Source organism: Cricetulus griseus, chromosome 3 (genome assembly GCF_003668045.3).
Source record: "Cricetulus griseus strain 17A/GY chromosome 3, alternate assembly CriGri-PICRH-1.0, whole genome shotgun sequence".
Taxonomy (NCBI): domain Eukaryota; kingdom Metazoa; phylum Chordata; class Mammalia; order Rodentia; family Cricetidae; genus Cricetulus; species Cricetulus griseus.
This window is the reverse complement of record NC_048596.1, coordinates 83,996,162-84,011,480: the sequence shown is the minus strand read 5'-3', so window position 1 is coordinate 84,011,480 and position 15,319 is coordinate 83,996,162. Positions and strand designations below refer to the sequence as shown.

Here is a 15,319-nt window from a genome sequence, read left to right as displayed (position 1 = left end):
AAGTTGTGGATCTCCTACAGGCTAATATGATTTGATGAAACAAGACTTACTGAAGTGATGGCCCAGGTGATCCAACATCTACAACTGCTTCAGGGTGGCTGGCTGAGATGGACCAACCACACAAAATACCCCAGTCAGGACGTAACTGTAATTCTAAATTTTCTCAGGGTTCCCATAAGATCACTGTGCCCAACAATCGGCAGAAAGTAGTATAAAAACCTACATCTCAATTCTCAAAATATTGTTTATAAATGCTTGTTTTAATTTAAAGGGGGTTGATTATAAATGATTAATGGTCACAGTCAAGAAATGAATACATTGGTATGGATTTTGGTTTATTGATACAAATTTAAGGGCAATTTTGTATACTATGTACACACACACACACACACACACACACACACACACATACTCTTGTTTAAGGTATTATGTTTATGCAGTTCATTTAAAAATGTATGTAGAGTTAAGGAATAAAGATTAATAGTCATTTACAATATTCAAACTTATTATCATGTTAGGTTTTCTAGATATACAGAGATATATTTCAGATAGACAGGTAATCTTCATATGGCATTTAAAATGTTTTAAGATCTTTGACTTTTCTTGATGGTGAGACATGGTACTGCTCCGGCAGTACCAATTACTTCAAGAGGATGATGGGCATCAAAGAAGCTCCTTTTGGAGTTTGCCTTCAACATGGCAAGACTAGCCATTTGGGCAAGAAACTGCTCTTTCCTGGACTGCTTGATGATATGCTGTATAAACTAGACAGGAAAGTGACTGCTGAATTTGCCAAAACCAAGATGGGGTGGTCCTTCAGGGTTCCTGATTCAAAGAAGAAACTGTCAGAAATTCTGCAAGACACAGAAAAAAGCAACTGATGAACTTTGCCAGTACAAGGCAAGACAGATCTTCAGATTTCCTGCTTCATTAAAAAGTCTGCCATATACTATGGCCTATGGGCTGAAGATGGATGCCCCAATGTTACAGAAGAACTTTGGGTGACTATCCAGGCAGCCAGATGTCTGCCATTTCAAGAGTTTTGGAATTTGCTTATAATGCACTTCCTGTTTGCTTAGGTAATGTATCCTTCTGGGGTCTTTGATGGAGCTGAAGACAGATAGTTATAGTTTTCATTAGTTATGATAAAAGATAATTTATATATAAAACTGTAGACTCACAAAGATAGGATAGATGATAGAGTATTTTCCTTAATGTTGCCAAATTCAAATAGACTAAGAATTGTAACTGTATTTCTTGCTTGGTAACTGTTTTGTTATATATGATTTTACTATGTTAAAGTTAAAACCTTTCTTTTTAATTAGACAGAGAAGGGGAGATGATGTGGGATGCCCTTCTGTATGCTGCAAATATACTTTGCTTTTATTGGTTGATGAATAAAGCTGTTTTGGCCAATGGTCAGACAGAATATAGCTAGGCAGGAAATCCATACAAAGACATGGAGAGAAAGAAGGCAGAGTCAGGGAGATGCCATGTAACCACTGGGGAAGCAAGATGTAAAGTAATAAGCCATGAGCCTAGTGGTAAAATATAAACTAATAGAAATGGGTTGATTTAATTGTGAGAGCTCGTTAGTAATGTGCCTGAGCCATTGGCCAAAAAAGCTTTATTCATCAACCAATTAAAGCAACACATATTTTTAGCATACAGAAGGACATCCCACATCACAATGCCTGGATTTGGTGCCATTCTGTGGGTCTCTGGTATGTCAGGATTCCATTATATGTTGTCTAGTATGCTAGAGACTTAGGTTTGCTCAAGTAGCCGCAGGAGTTGTTTGTGCTTCTCATGTTCCCTGTCATCATCTGGACAGAGACTGCTCCTTCTGCTTCCCCCTTTTCTGTTATTTCAAGGCTAAATATTTCCACGAGGGGCAACTTTTAGTATTTGATTGTTTTTTTTAAACGTGATAACCTTCCAGGTTGCAATACCTCCCCCACCCCCAAGAAGGATGAATAATCCATATATGACAAGCTTTTCTGGAGAGAACATGGAGATCAGATTTTGAACTACCCCTTTGAAAAAATCAATTATATAAGACAAAGTTATGATGTCCACCCTGGTGGCATTAATTTGGGTGACTTCTTGATCTAATTGTTGGAAAGGGGTAAGTAGTGAATGATTCCATGATTCCAGTAAGGTAATATCTTTGAAGCTTTAGGGCTGATGAGTGGTTAAGATGTGTTTGGTATTGGGAGAGGCAAATAGAAGTATATTGATGTCCAAAGTTCACCTGAGCTAAGTCCAAGAGGCCATTTACCTCATTCTGTATAATACCTACTTGGTGGTGGAGGTTAAGTAGACTCCTTAGAGGAGTTGATTAACTTGGAGTTGGGTATCAAACACTTCGGTTGTTAACCTTGACATATTGTTTAAGGCTGCTGCTGTCTGTACAGAATTTTTCAGGGAAATTACTACAGTGGCTGTTGCTGCCGCAGCTGTCAAACCCAAAATCATACGAGTGGAAGGTGGTATAGCAATAAGGAGTTAATTGGCCAGTGGTAACAGAAAAGCAAAGCTATACCCACATAAGGTTTCCCAAAAAGGTCTGCATAGATGATAAAGTAGGGGAATTGGGAATTTGAACTGCAACCTTTGTGGCTTTAATGTATTATTATTTATAGTATGCCCTAGAAACATATAAGGTTCCTGACATTGCACTTTTTCAGCAGCTACTTATAGTCCTTTTCAAGTAGGACTTCTGTAATCTTTGACAGCAAGGTTTTAAAATGGTGGGCATTAGGATGTTCAATTAGAATGTCATCCATGTAATGGACAATGGAAATGTCTTTAGCTACTGGTTTTACTGTCTCCCATACATAAACTTGACAAGTTTTTCATGCCCTGTGGGAGCATTCTCCAGTGATATCTCTGCATTGGGTGCCTTTTGTTCTCAGCCAGGAATTCAAAAGTGAATCCCTCCTTGTCATCAGGGTGTAGAGGAGAAAAAGCAGTCCTTTATGTCAATGATTATTATATAATAATTATTGGGAATGACTGAAAGAGCAGGAATGCTACACCTCTTAATAGTGCCACTCCCTATAGGCCAACCATTCAATGAGTCTATTCCTATTCTGACCAACACAGTTATGTTGGGATTGGCCAGTCAAATTAGTCTACCCCAATTTCCCTCCTTCCATTTGGGTAAAAAACAATTTGTTTTCCCTTCTTTAGCCAAATAATGGGATCTTGTGGGTGAGAATAGTCCTTGGCCTTAAATATTAAGACATTTCATATAACAGGTGAACCTTCTATTACCCCAGTTAAAAGACAGTCAGGGTCAGATCCCAATGCAAATGGGAGCATAATTGTTAGCCAGAGAGCAATCATAGTGACAATCAAAGGCAGCTATAAGGAATTAGGAACAATCTTAAACCTTAGAAATCTACTTTTAAGGGGCCATGTTCAGTTACAGTCCAACTTTTACCTTTTCTTTTTCTTTTGGGTTTTCTTGATCTTCTGTGCATTCCTAAAATGAGAGTGATGAATCCAGATAGGTGTATCAGTGACTTGGATGGCAGGGGGAGTCAGGAGAAGTGCAATGTTAAAGACTTTTCCACGAGGGTTCAAGCCTGTTAATTTTGAAGTAGCGAATCAGCATAGCATCTCTGGGTTGGAACTGGTGATCAGGGGGCTGGTACCCAACAGGTTGAGATGCCTGGACCTGGAGAAATCTTATCCAAAGTTAATTGCAACCCTTTTCAGGACTCAGAGATTAGAGTGGGGCAGTCTGATAATAGTCCAGCATGTACCTGAGGAGTCATGGGGGTGGTCTTCCATAGACTATTTCATATGGAGATAAACGTCTCAATAAGGGGTACAGAGGACCCTGAGAAGGGCATAAGGCAAGAAATCAACTTAGTTACCACCAGTCTCAAGAGTGCATGTTATTAAATTATCCTTTAAAGTCCTATTCATTCTTTCTATCTTTCCTGAACTCTGGGGTTCGTATATACAGTAGAGTTTCCAATCTATGTTAAGAGACTTAGAGAGCAATTGAGAAAACTTAGCTGTGAAGGTCAGGTCATTGTCAGATCCTAGAGATACAAGAAAACCAAATCTGAGGATATTCTCCATTATCAATTTCTTAGCTACTACCTGGGCCATCAGGGATGGAAAGGCCTCTGCCCAGCCCATGATGGTAACAACAAGGACCAGCAGATGTTTGCACCCATACAGTGCTGGCTTGAGTTCAGTGAAGTCCATTCCCCAAAATTCACCAGGTACAGTATCTTGACTCTGTTGTCCTAATATCCTTTTTTGCATTTATCTAATTTCAGGTCAGACACAGCCTGAAACGTTTTGAAGTATTTCCCGATGCCCAGGCTGCCAGACATGAGGGGAGATGAGTTCTAAGAAGTTTTAGGTGACAGATGTATGGAAGAGCTGGGCGTTGGTGGCGCATGCCTTTAATTCCAGCACTCGGGAGGCAGAGGCAGGTGGATCTTTGTGAGTTTGAGACCAGCCTGGTCTACAAGAGCCAGTTCCAGGACAGCCTCCAAAAGCCACAGAGAAACCCAATACCTTTGGTATGCAAATTCTTCCATCTGGCAAGATCCACCACCCATTTCGGTTTTTCCGGGCCCCCAAATCAGATTATGACATGACTTTTCTGGATTATCCTCAGGGACATCTTTGTTGAAGTTAAGAGGGGGTTTGGGAACTGCAATTAGCTCTAGCATGGTTTGGGGATTGGGTTCCCTGAGTGCAGCCTCCTTGGGATCCTGATTTACTTAGTTGTTATCTTGAGTTTGGGGGCTTTTGTCTTTTTGGTGTGCTGGCCAGTATATTATGGCCAGTTCAACTGGTGGCAAGATGGCCTCCAGCAATTGAATAATTTCATGTTTATTTTTAATAGTTTTTTCTTCTGAAGTGGGTGAGCTCCTCTGTCCATAAATCTGTTTTTGAGCATGAGCTGTGGTAAAGGCATACTGGCTGTTGCTGTAGTTGTTCACCTTTTTCTCTTTAGCCCACCACAAGGCCTGTATCAGAGTGATTATTTCTGCTCTTTGGGTGGATGTGCCCCTAGGCAGGGCTTGTGCTCAGATGACTTCTTTGTGACCTGTGACCACTGCCACCCCCACATACCTGATCCCTTCCTGGGTGTAGGTACCACCGTCTGTGTAGAGACCCGCATCTCTGGTGGTAACTGGGACATCTATCAGGTCATGTTGTGTGCCTTAGATGATACCCAGCCTTTCCAGGCAGTCATGGATGAGCTCTTCAGGGTTACCATCCAGAAGCAGGGAGGCAGAGTTAATGACCAAGGATTTATAAAGGTCAATCTGTCCTTATCTGGGACACAGGCATAGTCTCAGATATTACCTGTACTACGGCAGGTGGCATCTGTTTGGTCATGCCAGAGGTATTGTTCTCTGCCCATACTGTGGGAACTTCTTAGATTAACCGTTTCCATTTCTCTTCTTGGGGATGAATGGGGTTTTTGAAGAGCAGATATTCCTCACTTATTGGGCAGGTTATAGTCAAGACTTTTGCAGGCTCTCCTAACTAACTTGTGGGTGTCCTCAAAGAATGAAAATGTGGCCTGAAGTTTGTTCAGGAGATCCTACCCTAATAATGGGAAGGGACATTCAGGGATGACAGTAAAGGGGTGGGTTACAGTCCCTTGACCCAAGATGACAGCCCGATCAGTGGTACATTTGCATTGCTTTATACCCTCTGTATCTTCATTGTCTGACTGGTGAGGGTCCTAGAAGCTCCTGCAAGACTGAGTGGGTAGCCCCAGTGTCAACCAGGAAGTCTATAGGTTGCCCCTGACATTAACATTTACCATAGGCTCCTGGGAGTCCAATTCAAAGGAGCCTCAGCCCTGCTAGTCTTCCATAGCCAGGACTGGTTTAGGTGGAGGTGGGGTGGCCACCTGCCTCTTCTGTGGGCCACCATCTTTTAGATGGAGAGTCCACCTGTTTCTGCTGTGGGAATTCATTCTTCCAATATCCCATCCCTTTAGGCACACTGATTGCTTTGTAATACCTTTTTCTTGTTGAGAATGGCTGTGTCATACAGTGCTGCCACAGGTGGCTTGCCCCCACCTTTTTGGCCATTTGGTTTTCTTTACTGTCAATTGTCAAATACCTTTTAGGCTATTTATAACAGTTCTGACCTATTCTTCCCTGCAGCTCCATCTATCTTTTGAATTTTCCTACATATGTCGGGGGCTGACTGGGTGACAAAGACCAAGTGAATCACTGTGTGATTGGCTGTGTCCTCCAGATCTATAGAAGTATATGGATGATAATCTTCCAGGAGGCACTGAAGGAAAGCTGAAGGTGATTCGCCCAGACCCTGCTTGCTGCCCTTGTCATCCCATCTACCAGAGCCTGGTGGTAATCACTGAGTGATTCCCTACCTCATCTCCATGCTGTAGTTCCAAGGGGGCCTCCTTCTTGGCAAGATTTGGTCAAACTTTTCAGCCCTCAATTTATCTGGCAGCACGGTTATTCTAGGGATTGCTTCAGCAGCTTTTGTGTGAGGAGTACAGCTGATTCTGGAAGGGATCTGACACAGGGAATCTGTACTGGTGACATTGTCATGTCATATAATGTCACCATAACGTACAAAACTCACCATTCTACAACCTGTTCCTGGGCCAAGTAGCAGCAGTAATGGAGAGGTACAAGAAGTGTCGGAGTCAGAGAATTGTGCACATAGCTGCTGGGGGGACAAGCTATGTAATTAGAGGAACGAGAGACATGAGAGAATGTGGAGGAATGGATAATGATTCACAGGACTAAGTATTTAATATTAAATATAATTTATTTTAGGGAGAAGTCACTTACAGAAGAAACATGGCTGCCACAGGTTCTAACTCTAAGGAACTGCACTGGCTGCTCTTCTGTGACCTTCCCACCAGGAAGCAAGAAAGAGCAACCTGCTCAGACCCCAGACCTAAAACTCATCCCCATCATGTACTCACCCAAATGGGTGTGGTCAGCACTACAGGTGAGGGCTGGGTGGATATCTCATTACAATTCCCCTTTTAGTCTAAAGAAAAAGATTAGGCTTGATACACAACTAGATACAAAGATAGCAAATATCAAGTGTGCTTTAGGAGAAGAAAAAGTAAGAACAAACACATTTAAGACCTTTTGCCAGTAAAGCAGCTAGAGCGAAAGGCAAGAACTGCATATCCAGTCCTAGGGTAAAGGCATAACGGAGATTACTATAGAGTTGTCCTAAACTGGAAAGTTTAAGTCTTGTATCTAATATTTCTATCTAGGGAAAGAGAACAATAATTGTGACAGTCTAATCTTCAACCTCATCAAAGACCTGAGGAGGAGGTTAACAATACTAGGGTAGGCAGGAAGCTCAGGCAAGCAACTTCCAAAAGGTGCAGCGAAGACAGAAACAGCGGGCTACCTGGACAGTCACCGAAAGTCTCACAGCAGAGTAGGGGCAACCAGCTTTGGCTAAGGCCTAGAGTATCTGACTGACCCATACAGAAGCAGGGAGGTAGAAAGGCTGTCTTACCCTGACTTGGCAAAGTTCAGCAGTCTTCTAAGTTTATCTCCTGTAAGCAAGGTAGGACAGCATGTCCAAAGTCAGTGGTCGAGGTGGAGGCAGTTCTTTGACCAAGAGGCCAATAGCTGAAGAGAGATCAGACTCCAGAAGGAGTGACATTGGTGTCCAACATTTTCTCGGGAATAGCATGGTGCTGTCAGGAGCAATTGTGTCTCATGTCAACAGAGCACTACTATTAAAGCATTTAAATGCCATATTCTGCATGTCTAAAAGTGTTTGAAGATCAAATATCCATGACTGACTAATCTCATAGATAAGAAACATGGGTGGTAAAAGTCTGTAATTCTCAGAAACATAGTTGTACAATGGCTGAAGCTTTCCATAACAATTTAGCAAGGACAATAACTTCAAAAAATGTAACTATATGTGCTATAGGTGCGAGCGGGGTGGATATCTCACTACAAGAGAGAACATACCTTGATATGTCCCTCCTGCTGGGTTGGACAACTCAGAATCTGTGTGTGAGAGAACTATTCCTTTTCAGCAAGCCTCATGTACTCAGCCCTTTGACTATTTTTCCAAACTCAGAATCCATCTTCTCCATGTGTCAGAGACCGTCACTTGTGTCCCGCGCGATTGTCTTGCCGGCAAGAACAACACAGGACACTCGGATCCTTCTGCAGTAAAGCTTTATGCGTCTTGAGAGAGAGAGCATAAGCTTACAAAAGTGGAGACCCCGAGCCAAGAATCCCGTCCCCTAATAAAGGCTGGCAACCGCCGCCTGGGACGTGTCACCCCATGATTGGCTGTAGCTCATCGGACCATATGATGCCACGGAAGAGACAGAGATCAAGGAATGGAAAGTTACCCAGCGCCTGCACACATTAACTTTACATTCGGTGCCTGCCGGATGCAGGCGCCATCTTGTAATGGAGAATGCAGGGACGGCTCCCTACATCTCCCCCTTTTTTATTAATTAATGATAAGGCTTCATATTTTTACAAGCAAATAGGTCACCCATATGTTGAGGGATAGAGGCAGAGGTTGTACCTTCCCAATCAAACATTAAGACTGTGTACAAGAGTCGCCATCAGGCTGTTAGCTTGACCCGAAGCGCTCTCGACCTGTCCTCTGCTGTTTTTCTGGGAAAGGGAGACTAGGGCAGGCAACCCTTATGCAGGACAACATGCCTCCCAGAGAAGCCTGCATACTGGGCAACTCTCTGTGCGATGCCTTGCTCGACATCCCTCATGGGCTGCTCAAGCCAGACACTCTACCCTGTGCAATGAGCCTAGGCTCCGGGTGTGCAAGAGCTGTCTGGCCGGCGGCCTATTGCTTAAGCATAGTTAGCCAAATATCAGTGGAAGCCCCTTGTTCCAAAGCTACAAGCGCATGGGCGATAACCACCTTGTCTCTCTTAGTTTGAGCCCTGAGCCTACAGACCAGCCAGAGAAGTAACACCAATTGGCAGCAAACGGCTGCACCAAACAATCCCACCCCCACCCATTCCTTAAAATAGGAGACAGCTGAAGCGATCCATGATGACAATCCCTCCGTCAAGGACAGGTCAAGGTGCATGGAGTTAATCTGGATAATAGCGGCTCTCAACTCCCGGGGAGAGGGTGGAGTTCCGACTTTTGAGGGTCCAAAGGGGCTCTTCGGGTGAGTCTTTCCGGGATCCACAGGGTATTCTCTTCATCCTGTGGAAAAACACATATAGCTCCCCTGGATCTTATGAGAGTAGGATCCGGGCCTCTCCAAAGACCAGTTAAGATATCTTTCCATTTTACCATTTCCTTTGACCTTTCAGGTTCTGAGGTATGGCGCTTGGCCGCAGTATGGCCCTGAGCGTCAATGTTTAGAAAATTAAGGGTAAAAAGTGCCATGGATATTGCAACTCTTGGCACCGAGGGTAAGGATGCTCTCATTCCCTCCTTTTGTTTGATTAAATAAGACTTAAGTGTGCGATGGGCACGTTCCACAATGCCTTGTCCTTGAGGGTTATAAGGTAGGCCAGTCAGATGAGTAACCTCCATCTGTCTGCAGAAGTGCCGGAACTTTTGAGAGGTATAAGCCGGCCCATTATCTGTTTTTAGGATATGAGGCTTTCCCCAGGCACCCCAGGCCTCCAAGCAGTGTTGAATCACATGCGCGGCCTTTTCCTCTGTCAAAGGTGTGGCGCAAATTATGCCTGAGCAGGTGTCCACTGAGACATGAACATATTGGAGTTTTCCAAAGGAGGCAACATGTGTAACATCCATTTGCCACATCTGCAGCGGCCTAATGCCGCGCGGGTTTATTCCTACATGAGGTGCAGGTAAAAATTCACAGCAGTTTTTACATTGAGTAACAATTTGTCTAGCCTCCTGCCTTGTCAAAGCAAATCGACGGCGCAGGGTTTCAGCCGTCACATGAAAGCGCTGATGAAATTCTTGTGCAGCTTGTATCTGGGTAGACAAGGCGGCAGCCATCAACTTTGTGGCCCAGTCTGCCAAATCATTCCCAGAGGACATAGGTCCTGGGAGCCCCAAATGTGCTGGAACATGGGTGACAAAAACAGGGAACCTCCTGTTTGATAGGGTAATTTGTATTTTTTGAAAGATACCTGCAACTCTGCTGGAGGGTCGTATTATACCAGCAGTTTCAAGGAGGTTGACCACATTAACCACATAGGAGGAATCTGACACAATGTTAAGTGGCCCTGGAAAGGCCTCAAGGACTTCCAGCACCACTTGGCATTCAACGATCTGGGGTGAGGTTTCATCGAATTGTTTAGAAACTACCTTATTCCCTATAACATAAGCCCCTACACTGGTTTTGGAACCATCAGTATAAACCACCGTCCCATTCGGGATTGGATGCTTTGCTGTCATCTGTGGAAACACTATAGCCTGATTTTGTGTAAATTGTAGGATTGGATGTTTTGGGAAATGATTATCAATTTTCCCTGAAAAGGAGGTAACCAACACCGCCCAGTCATTAGATGTAGCTGTCAGAGTCTGAATTTGTGCAGCAGTGTAAGGTACAACCAAGAGATGAGGGTCCCTGCCAAAATGAGCGACAGCTGCTTTTATTCCCCGAAGTGCGAGCTGCGCGACAGCATCAGGATACCAATCAATGATCTTAGCAGGGGAAACATTTCGGTGAACCCAAAGCAATGGCCCATGCTGCCATAAGACGGCGGTCGGTAACTTAGCCGTTTTAAAGACACATAGGCTGAATGGCAATGTCTCATCTATGTGATGCAATTGTGCATCCTGTAAGGCCTTTTCCACCTTTTGTAGGGCTTGACAAGCAGCCGGAGTAAAGCTTCTGGGGGAAGAAATATGAGGTTCACCTTCCAGGATGTCGAAAAGGGGTTTTAAATCTGCAGAGGGGATCTTTAAAAAGGGTCTCAGCCAATTTATATCCCCCAAGAGTTTCTGGAAGTCATTTAAGGTTCTCAGATGATCCTTGCGTATTTCTATTTTTTGTGGGATTATTTTTGTTGGGGTAATTACTGAGCCCAGGAAGAGACCGGTATCTGAGACCTGGACCTTCTCTGACGCTATCTCCAGTCCCCATTGTTTTAACTCAGCTACCAGCATGGGGAAGGCTTGTTGCAGGACCTCTATCTTCCTATGGCAGATAAGAATATCATCCATATAGTGAATCATAATCATGGATGTAAATTGCTTCCTAACAGGTTCCAATGCCTTTTGGACATACAATTGGCATATAGTTGGGCTATTGGCCATGCCTTGTGGTAACACCTTCCATTGGAATCTCTTATCTGGCTCCATGTGATTGAGTGAGGGAACAGTAAAGGCAAACCTTTGCCGGTCCTGAGGATAGAGGGGGATGGAGAAAAAACAGTCCTTAATATCTATAATAATAAGCTTCCAATTTTGGGGTAGCACAGAGAGCAAAGGGAGGCCTCTCTGGACAGGGCCCAGAGGGCGCATTTGGTTATTAATAGCCCGCAGGTCATGGAGCAACCTCCATTTTCCAGATTTCTTTTTGATAATAAAAATTGGGGTGTTCCAGGGAGAAGTGGAAGTTTCTAAATGCCCCAACTGTTCTTGCTCCTGTATAAGTCTTGTGACTGCTTCCAGCTTTTCAGAGGATAATGGCCATTGAGAGACCCATACCGGGTCCTCTGTATTCCATGGTATGGGTCGTGAAGCCTCAACGGCCCCTAAATAAAACCCAGTCCTTTTCTACTTTGATTCCCTTTTTGTTCAATGGGCTCTATTCTACCTTGCTCCCTTCTGCCCAGGCCCCTTCCTGGTATATAGCCCATTTTTGTCATTATAGCTGATGCCTGAGGGGAATACTCATTGGTCAGGGTCATGCCCATGGCTTGTAACACATCTCGCCCCCACAAATTTACCGGGAGGGGCAAAACATAAGGGATAAAGCGTCCCTGCCTGCCCTCAGTGCTCCGCCAGACCAGGGCCGCAGCACTAACGGCTGGAGAGGATTGATATCCAAGGCCTTGAAGAGAATGAGATGAAACCACAGTAGGCCAGGATTTCGGCCACCAATGCAATGAAATGATGCTTTTGTCCACCCCTGTATCCGTAATCCCCTCAAATTCTTTTCCGTTAACCAATAATTTCATAGTTGGTCTCTCATTTAGGGGTATGGCCAGATATGCTGAATCATTACCCGTAGACCCCATGGCTCTTTTTTGGGAGGTGCAGGTCTCTGTATCCCCAAGGGAGGGCAGTAGCACTAATTGTGCGATCCTATCTCCCTGCTTTATGGAGAACACGCCCCGAGGGCTGGAGCAGAGGACCTGGAATTCTTCCTTATGATATGGATCCACGATTCCAGGATACACAATAAGTCCTTGTAAGGTCAAGGAACCGCTGCCCAAAATGAGCCCAATGGTAGCAGGGGGTAAAGGCCCCGGAGACTGGATTGGGACCGGCTGAACATTCATTTGGGGCATTAATAAGAAGTCGGAGGCGGCACACAGGTCCACTCCGGAGTGTCCTCGGGAGTCCCTTCCTTCTCCGAGTTGCTTTTCTGTAACTGGCTCCCATATTTCTGAGGGCCCTGGGACCATGGGCCCCGAGGCCCGTTTTTTGGTTGGGACGCTTTAGGTTCCTCCATAGGGGGTAAAAGCCTACCTTTTATGTCCCGCACAGATTTGCATTCGCTGGCCCTATGATAACCTTTTCCACAGCGCTTGCACAGCTCCATTTCCCTAGTCTTTTCAGGGGCTCTACAGTCCTTTTTAAGGTGCCCTGTTTTTCCACAGTTAAAGCAGGCTTTTCGGTCAGACATATTTCGGCACCTTTGGGTTTGTAAGATGGCTGCGGCCAAGCCTGCATTAGTAAGTGGCCCTCCGAGTTCTCTGCAGATCTTTAACCAGTCCTGTAAACCTTTACTTTTCCGGGGGGCTATGGCTGCTCGGCATTCTTGAGTTGCTTGTTCAAAGACTAATTGTTCAATCAGAGGCATGGCTTGTTCTGCATCACCGAATATCCGGCTAGCGGCCTCTGTCATTCTGGCCACAAAGTCTGAGAATGGCTCCTGGGGCCCCTGGACTATCTTTGTAAGATGTCCACCTGATTCATCCCTTTTTGTCAGTGCCTTCCATGCTTTAATGGTGGCAGCTGATATCTGGGCATATACACCCCAAATGTAATTAGTTTGATTGAGGGCATGTGGCCCCTGTCCTGTCAGCATTTCAAAGGTCCATTGTCTCTGATTTTCATTTTCTGCTGTGACATTGGCCTTTGCCTGTTCCTGGGCTGCGTCATACCAAAGAGCCTTCCACTCCATATATTGTCCCATATTGGGGAGCACTGTCTTTACTGTTGTCTCCCAATCAGTGGGTGTCATAGCATAGTTGGCTAGCCTTTCTACTTGTATTGTTGTAAAATTGGCATTGACCCCATACTTCCGGACTGATTCAGCCAATTCTTTAATCTGATTATAGTCTATGGGAGTATGTACTCTCGCCCCCTCATTTTCAAAGACTGGAAAAGCCATCTGCAATTTCCTTCGCTCCTCTAATGGTAAAAAGGAGTCGGTACCAAATAATGGGGTGCTGATGGAAGTACACCCGCTGGATTAACAGGCGGTGGCCTCATATTTGCTTTCACTTTTGGCAGCCGATATCTATCGGGGTGGTATCTGTCTTCCTCTAGCTCTGTTTCCTCGCTAGAGTCTAAAATCTCAGAGTCTGAGTTGCTCAGCTCCAAGGCCTCTAGTTTCACCGTGGGGTAGAGGCTAGGTTTTGAGTCTTTATTTCTCTTAAATTTACCGGGGTGTGACTGGTCATTCCCTATTTTCTCTCCCCCTTTTTTTGTATCCTGGGGAGGGCCTTTTTTCTTAGACATGTCCTTCCTTTTTTGAGCTCCTAATCTCTCATCTCGTTCGGTTTCTGATATATTATCCTGTACCTCTTTAAGCATTTTTTGACTCTCTGCTACCGTGGGACGACAAGCCTCAATCTCTAGACAGTTTTTAATTAGGTCTCTCTGTTTTGAAGAGCCCATTATGTTGGAGGCTACCTGGGGTAAGCTTGGTCGCGAACTGGAACACCATCCACGGTGAGCACAATATAAGACCAATGTGAACAAAAGAAGAATAAAGACTAGAATTAAGGCTTTTACTGATCCATCCCATAGTGGTGACAAATTAAGAACAAAGTCAAAAAAGAAGGTGTCAGAATAAAGCATACCTTTCCGAACTTACCACCCTGCAGTTCTGAATCTGCCCCGTCCGAGGGGTCTCCGCGGTGCCGGCGATGTTAACAAGTTCCCGGGTTTCGGCACCAGATGTCCCGTGCGATTGTCTTGCCGGCAAGAACAACACAGGACACTCTGATCCTTCTGCAGTAAAGCTTTATGCATCTTGAGAGAGAGAGCATAAGCTTACAAAAGTGGAGACCCCGAGCCAAGAATCCCGTCCCCTAATAAAGGCTGGCAACCGCCGCCTGGGACGTGTCACCCCATGATTGGCTGTAGCTCATCGGACCATATGACGCCACGAAAGAGGCAGAGATCAAGGAATGGAAAGTTACCCAGCGCCTGCGCGCATTAACTTTACATTCGGTGCCTGCCAGATGCAGGCGCCATCTTGTAATGGAGAATGCAGGGACAGCTCCCTACACACTTGTGAGTTTTCCTCAACTCAGCCACTTGAACAACTCTCTAGACCAGAGACAGTTGGGTATCTGTTCTCCTCCTCCAGTCAGTCCCTACATCATTTCTCCAGACTCAGAATCCATTTTATCCATGGGTGAGAGCACATCTAGTGCCCAAGGGATAACTGACAGACCCTGTGACCCTGTAACCCTACAAGCCCATGCCCTTTCTTATCTCAGTCAAATGTTTCTCCCTTAAAATGTATAGTTACTGACTAATTCTGTACTTTGTATGACCTTAAGTAACCATGGAAACTCTGTAATTTGTGGCCTTCAATCTTATGGTCTGCCCTTTTAAAAGCTTCTCTTTTTGGCTGGTTGGCATCTCATTTTACCACCATGAAGTGAGATCCTAGCTGGCCAGCTTGAAAAGAAAAGAAACCTTTTGCTTTTTCATCAGAGTGTTGACCCCTGGGTTAGTTTCTGGGCCCCACAAACCTGGCACAACACTACATGGACTGTAGAGAGAGCTCAGTGTTTAAGAGTACTTCCCTCTCTTGGACAGTAACTGAGTTCAGTTTCAAGCAATCACCTATGGGTTCTCAAGTGCCTGAAGTTCTACTCTCAGGAGATCCTCAGCCCTCTTCCAGGCCTTAGATAGTGCATACATACATGCAGGCATTTGAACATAGAAAAATTTGCAAAGAGAAAGTCATAAAAACAGCCACTCTA

At 44.7% G+C, this 15,319-nt stretch overlaps 2 protein-coding genes across 2 annotated transcripts in view; one reads left to right on the top strand and one right to left on the bottom strand.

The window, feature by feature from the left end:
- The window catches only part of LOC103159976 (natural cytotoxicity triggering receptor 3 ligand 1), a 52,781-nt gene extending 47,448 nt beyond the window's left edge, over nt 1-5,333 (top strand). The window contains exon 5 of the mRNA XM_027410316.2: nt 4,991-5,333. Coding sequence (XP_027266117.2) covers nt 4,991-5,333 — 343 coding nt within the window. The remainder of the gene's footprint in view (nt 1-4,990) is intronic.
- Nucleotides 5,334-11,318: 5,985 nt separating this feature from the next.
- On the bottom strand, nt 11,319-12,499 carry LOC118238449 (endogenous retrovirus group K member 7 Pro protein-like). The gene has a single exon (XM_035441317.1). The coding sequence runs from the start codon at nt 12,437-12,439 to the stop codon at nt 11,681-11,683; it is 759 nt and encodes a 252-aa protein (XP_035297208.1). The 5' UTR covers nt 12,440-12,499; the 3' UTR covers nt 11,319-11,680.
- Nucleotides 12,500-15,319: the final 2,820 nt, after the last annotated feature.

Excerpts from the sequence above, each read along its gene's own strand:
- LOC118238449 (XM_035441317.1), bottom strand. The coding sequence starts at position 12,439 with ATGCCCCAAATGAATGTTCAGCCGGTCCCAATCCAGTCTCCGGGGCCT.